General features: G+C 32.4%; 1 protein-coding gene across 3 annotated transcripts; it reads left to right on the forward strand.

Annotated features, from left to right (window-relative positions):
- Positions 1-2,031: 2,031 nt before the first annotated feature.
- Positions 2,032-6,327, forward strand: LOC132172194 (uncharacterized). 3 transcript variants are annotated; one of them, XM_059583643.1, is made up of 9 exons: positions 2,032-2,252; positions 2,355-2,411; positions 2,514-2,576; positions 2,658-2,726; positions 2,896-2,988; positions 4,991-5,095; positions 5,169-5,246; positions 5,748-5,876; positions 6,070-6,327. In XM_059583643.1, exons 1-9 carry the CDS (start codon positions 2,154-2,156, stop codon positions 6,211-6,213), a joined length of 837 nt encoding a protein of 278 aa, XP_059439626.1. In that variant the 5' UTR covers positions 2,032-2,153; the 3' UTR covers positions 6,214-6,327. The 3 variants fall into 3 exon arrangements, with proteins under 3 accessions (XP_059439626.1, XP_059439628.1, XP_059439627.1); XM_059583645.1 differs by having other exon boundaries at positions 6,065-6,172; XM_059583644.1 differs by lacking the exon at positions 5,169-5,246.
- Positions 6,328-6,459: the final 132 nt, after the last annotated feature.

Consider the following 6,459-nt stretch of genomic DNA (forward strand, 5'->3'; position numbering starts at 1 on the left):
TTTAAACCCTTATTTATTTTTTTTTTTTTTCTTCATCCTCTCTGTCTTGTTCATCCTTATTGGTAATTTGGTCATGAAACCACAATTATATGCTAATGTTATCCAAACATTTAATTGATAAAAAGAAAATACTTTTTAGTATGTTTTACCAAACGCATGTGCGATTTTAAAAAGTAGCGATTTTAAAAACGCAATTTTTAAAAATGCAATTTTTAAAATTGCACTTATTGAAATCGCACTCCCAAAAGTAGACTAGATGGTGCTTATTTGAAAAAGTGCAATTTAAACCAAAATCATAATTTTGGCATAACAAATATTTGATAAAAAAAAATATTTTTTAACATGTTTTACTAAACGCTTTTACTATTTTAAAAAGTAAAACTCAATTTTTAAATTCGCACTTACTGAAACCGCAATCCCAAACAGACTCGTAGCATTGCTCTGGCATATAACATTATTAATTAGGCCAATAATTATATAAATCCATTCTCACACACCAACAATGTCAATACATATATACTCATGAAGCGCAAAAAGGGGTTATCCATTATCGTTATGATAAGTAGTACTGTTTATTTAGTTAAAAGAGATTCGATATTTCGTAGTTAATTAATTTGGAATTAAATTTTGTCTTTGACTCTTTGCTGCTCAAAAATGTTTACTTAGGTGGCGGATCAAAATTAGAAATGATTCATTATGAGCCCTTAATAGTAAATCATAGTTCCAGGAAATTATATGATTGTGCAAAAACTTTGAATAGTCATAAGTTTATGCTCAGTGTTCATCAATGGTGAGAAGTTTTATTCACTTAAGGGCTTATTTAGTTCGCAAATTGAGTATTCCGTTAGGAAAAAGAATAGCTATTACCAGAAATAAATGAAAGTGAAATGAAATAGTTATTCATATTCTTTAGTTTGATAACAATATATGTATTTTAATTGGAGTTAAACCAAAATTACCAAAAACTCCATCCTTCTTTAAAATAATAATAATAATAACAATAATAATAATAATAATAAATAAATAAATAAAAACCTAGAATTGCAGGGGTGGCCCCGGCAACCCCATTCGGAATTTTTTTTTTCTTTTTATTTTTTAATAGAAAACAAATTTTAGGGTTAAAATAATAAGAGGTTTTTTAGAAAATCTATTCCATATATTTCATAAGGAATAGCTATTCCACTCATTTTTTTTAGAGGAATGACTATTCCTATATGTATGAGATTAGTTATTCCCTCTCAGAAATAGACTCCAATCAAACAAAAGAATGATTTTTTCATAAGAATAGCCATTCAATTCTACATGTCTAGTCCGCAAACCAAACGGGCCCTTAATGTATGTTTTTGAGATCTCTGTGGTGGAAAGTTGTGAAAATAATATGTAATTAAATGGCTACACGAGCTACAAGGGATAAGCAACACTGTCTAGATCAATTTGAAATTTGCACGACGTCTAAAGATGGAGTGTTGCACATCATTTTTTGTTCATTTTTAATTTTATTTTTTTTACAAATCTACTGTTAACTCTATAGGACTCATATCTATCTCTTATACAAAAATAAACAAGAGATAGATAAAAAATAAAAACCAAATATTTCTCACAAAAGAGTAAAACTTGAGTCTAACTACAAAACAAATTTTTTCTTCAAATTCTTTAAATTTGGTCTATTGAATTGACTTTTATTTTTATAACCCATACATGTAATTTATTAATTCTATTAAAAGTACACGTAAACATTAGATACTCTAACAACATAGGTCAATTTAATATATTGGGCTTAATGCCAGCCCAGTTAAGAAGAAAACTTATTCTTCACTAGAATAAAAATTTATTTTAAAAAAAAAAAATGTAAAAAGAAAGCCACTCTTTTTCAAACTTTCATATTTTTTGTTTCTCTTTTAATTTTTGAGTACGTAGAAAGGAGGAATTAACTATTTACTATTTAGTACATTTGAAGAAAGGTCAGTCCATTTTCGTATCCGGTGAAATCATACCACAATGACTTCTTTGACCTCCTCGCCAAACTTCAGTAAATTAGACCCGAATAACCGTGTAAAAATTCCCTAAGGTTACTTTTCAAAAACAAGAGGGACTACTTCACTTTGCAGTTCAGCTGTTTGAAAAATTTCCTCTTCAGAATTGCTAGTGTCAATATGGACAAAGCGGAGCTTGAGAGCTTTCTAAAGGTTCTACCTCCTGTAGACTTTTGCTGCGTCTACGGTTCAGCTCTTCATCCAAACAATCATGAAAAGGTTCTGCTTTGTTTTTGCCGTGTCAATATTATTCTTCTCAAATTCAAGATTTTTTTTTTCTTCTGTAATTTTATATTAATCAATGAATTTCTGTGGTTCTAGTCAACCATGGTAGATTACATTCTTGGTGTATCGGATCCTGAGCAATGGCATTCTCAGGTAAGTTCGAAATATGGATCATTTTTACTCATTCGCATGTAGAGAATAAAGATTGTTTCAATGTCTTAAAGAATTTGATTTTTCTGATTTTATACAACCCAGAATCTAAAAATGAACAAAAGGCACTATGCTTCATGGCTGGCGCACCTTGGCGGGGCGAGAATGGTATTGTTTCTCTCTCTTTCTCTATCACGTTGGGTTTTGTTCTCATTGTCTCTGATACTATATATTGGTTCATTGTGGTAGATTACTCAAATTGCTGATGAAATCGGTGTTGGAGTACACTTCAACCCTTTTGTTAGTTGGAATGACAAGGTATTGACCATTCAATCCTTAAAATCCCCTTAGCTGTGTCTCTGACTGTGTGGGCACCTGCTCTGTATGTTAGAATTTTATGGGCATTAACATTTTATCCTATGTCCCGGCATCGCATGCAATGTTCTCTGAGTGTCTTGTAATCGTCACATTTAAGCAAATGTAACAGATGTTCAAATATGGGATTGTTCGGATGCATGACTTGGTTCAAGACATACTGAATTGGGAGAGATTCTACTTGAGTGGTCGTTTACAAAAACCGGTATGTCCTTCCTATGGCTTTTAGAAATCATTTATTTTTATGTGTCTTCATTTCTTTGCCTGGAAATAATACAACAAACATCTATTTATGGCCAACAAGTCATCAACTTTCTAATTAATGTTTTTATTATGTTTCTGTATTTTGTATCCCTCTATTTTTTTCAATCCATCATTATATGTTATTTATGAGAGCGTGTTGCAAAATGTGATATAAATTCTTTCAAAAGAACCAAAAACAAATTGTAAAAGTTCAAATACTTGAAAATTCTTTCTCACTGATCATGCTTGTTCCTTTTCATAGTTAGTCATTTAATAATTTAGTTGTTTTTACTGGAAGCCCTTTCAAGTATGAGAGAAATCCTTTAATAAACTAGAATATTTATACCATAGTTTAAAATAATTTTGCTCGTTTAGAAGTGCTTGTTAATTTTACAATGTGCAGCCTCGTTTGAGATTCTAAAGTTTCTCGAGTAAGTCTTTGCTAAAGTTTAAATAGGCTTTCTCTAACTCAAAAAATCATCATAAGGACAGAAAACTAGTTTTTGCCCCTTTAAAAATCACAAATACTATTGTTCATAGTAGTTCTAAGAAAATGGAGGCTGACTACTGGTAAAGCATTTTGGACTAATAAGTAGATGGCAGATAATACATGTATGGTCCTGCCTGGGAAACACGTAATCTTGTAAAACAAGTTATGACTTGAAATTATAGTTCATGTGGGCTCAGATTAGCTGTTGAAGTTATTGATTGTACTGATTTGTCATAATGAGCCAGAAACAATCATGGTTTTGGTGTTTCATCTATTTGGTTAATATATTATAAGAAACCCATGTGAGTTTTTCTATCAGGAGGTTTTGAGAACAAGCCAAAATATTGGGAACATGTGGTTTTCTAGGCCTCCAACTTGAATTTTTTTTGAAATTCACTTCATTATGATTATTGGCAGCCACATTGAAGCCAAAATTGTATGTTCAATCACATCTGGTTGGCAATTGTTAATTTTTGACAGTAACAAGTGGGGAGGAGTTGATTATGCCTCCAAATCTTTTGAATATTCCTAAACCATATTTAAGTTTCACTTTAAATTTAAATGCTTGTATTATAAAGTCATTGATGAAAATCACTAAATATAGTCACGCTACTTGATATTGTCAAGTTATTCTACCATCTTATAAGAAAAGACAACCCGTCCGATAGCTAGAATAAGTAGCTGATATTATCCACATGCTTACTGCCATAACCACTCTGCGTTAGTTCCAACAGGGTACATTCCTGGCCACATGTTGATTGGGCTCAAAAATTGATGATAATGATGTTAAATTAGGTTTCATTTGTGGATTTAACAGATTTTTCATAGAAAACAAAAGAGAATAAAGCAAGCTAGCAAAATTTCATTTAGCTCAAAGTATATGAGCCAAAGTGTTCAAAACGTGTTAGGTTGCAGTTAATGTTGATATTGGAGGCAGGAAATTAAGTGAATATTTGAAGTGCCTTAGGCTTTCATGGAATGTGGGCAACACCAGAGGCTATTGAGTTTTTTCCTTTTGCTTGATTGCCCCATTAGGGGATCTTTTTATTTTTTTTCAACCACCCTCCTTTTCTTTCTCATCTTTCTTTTTTCTGATTTTGTTTTTGGTAGTTCGATAAATGTAGATATAGAAAAGTGAGTTACTGAATAGTTCTTTGTTGATGTTGTTTGGAGAAAAAAAAATCATTTTTGTGATACCCAACCATAATATGCTTCAATTGAGTAGCATCTGCATGTACAGAGTTCCATTTAGATTCTGCATAAAGTACATCAATACATGGTTGTTGACTAATTTAGCGTGTTATTTGATCATATTAATAGGGAGACTCTTTCTTATGCTGTTTACTAACTGTAATGTCCCAGCTTTTCGAACTCTGGTAGCATTGCCTGTCTCAAACTTCCTCTGCATTGCGTTTACCTGATGTTCCTAATCTATGATCACAAATCTCAAGGAAGTTTCAATTTCTTCTTACAGGTCCATATACTTGTGGATAATCTGGATCTAGAAAATGTAAACTCTTCTAATTTGAGGGCTGCAATCTCTGCTGCCCTCCTCCTTCTGCCACCAAAATTCACTGAGGTTTGCTTCGTTTTCAACCCTTGACCTCTCTTAGAACTACTAGAATTTGTTAAGTAATTATATATTCATGCAGGAAGATTTGTATGCCAAAATATGTAGCCTCTCATATATGGGTGATTTGCGTATGCTTTTTGCAGAGGACAAAAATAAGGTAATGGTTGACATAGCTTAAATAGATCTTCAGAGTGAAACTGCTTCTAGCCTTTCAGGCATTAACATCTTTATGCTTGCTTGCTACTTTGCATCTATTGGATCTGCTGGAATTATATGTTGCTCTGATTTGGCTGAGATTAATTAATAATTGGCCAACAAGATATGCTGATTTGGCTCTGATTTTAGTGAATAATTTTTTTGCTATGAGTTTATAAAACAAGATGTGCTTGTGGAAGACATTATACAGTTCTCACAAGTAGAACGGGAAGTTTCTTAAGTGCTAGTTCTTAACCTCCACTTCATTACTTGTTTTTCCATTGTAACTGCTTAGTGGATGTCTTACTATTTTTTTCAATGTCAATTTTCTATTTTTATATCAAAGACGTTAATACAAGTTACATCTGGTATGGCATTTCTGTGGCCCAATAGGAGACATTGTTTACCAACTTTTCTTTTGTTCTTACAAAAGTTCAGTTGTTCATTAATATAATTTTCCCAGGTGAAGAAGATTGTACAAGGGCAATTTGATTTATTCCAGTCCAGGTATAAGTCATTTCTTGAAGAGTACGAGGCTAAAGAGTTGTTGAGACTCACGTCATATGGAAGTCGCCAAACAAATATTTCCCAGGTCTGCTTAGATCCTTAAGTTATCATTTTAAAGATGATTCAATATGCTATCTTCGATTTTTTAGGTTCTGTTCTAGAGAGACCTCAATGTTCTAACCTCATATCCTGCTTAATGAATCAAATATGTTTGGGGCCTTGAATCAAGTTATCATTTTAAAGATGATTCAAATATGCATTTTTACCTCTTAGAACAGGATTGTGGCTTATCCGTAGCTCGGCATCTTGTTAATACCCTTCCTCCAATGGTCAGAAGCCAAATGGGCATGAAGCTAGGAGAGAAGACAAAGCTGAGTGACTCTGGTATGAACTTCAACTTATCTTTGGCGGATTTATGGTAAAGAGTAGTTTTTGAAGACGCAAATAGATTCTATAGTTTTATCACTACACATCTACACTCATCCCAACTTTGTGCACTCAATTTTACTGGGAAAAACATGATTTGGGTCATTCATTTTCAAACATCCATTTGGACATTGGATGACAAGCAGTGGTGTTACCATGTTACACTTAGTTAGACGATAGTTTCAATAATTATGCCAAAGTTGAGTTGATAATAACATCTTTCTGAACAACTGAAGGTCAAG

This window comes from Corylus avellana, chromosome ca2 (assembly GCF_901000735.1).
Source record: "Corylus avellana chromosome ca2, CavTom2PMs-1.0".
NCBI lineage: Eukaryota > Viridiplantae > Streptophyta > Magnoliopsida > Fagales > Betulaceae > Corylus > Corylus avellana.

Bases quoted from the DNA above. Each gene is read 5' to 3' on its own strand.
- LOC132172194 (XM_059583643.1), top strand. From the start codon at position 2,154: ATGGACAAAGCGGAGCTTGAGAGCTTTCTAAAGGTTCTACCTCCTGTA. The intron at 2,253-2,354 runs GTTCTGCTTTGT...CTGTGGTTCTAG, and splicing joins ATCCAAACAATCATGAAAAG to TCAACCATGGTAGATTACAT. The intron at 2,412-2,513 runs GTAAGTTCGAAA...TATACAACCCAG, and splicing joins CTGAGCAATGGCATTCTCAG to AATCTAAAAATGAACAAAAG.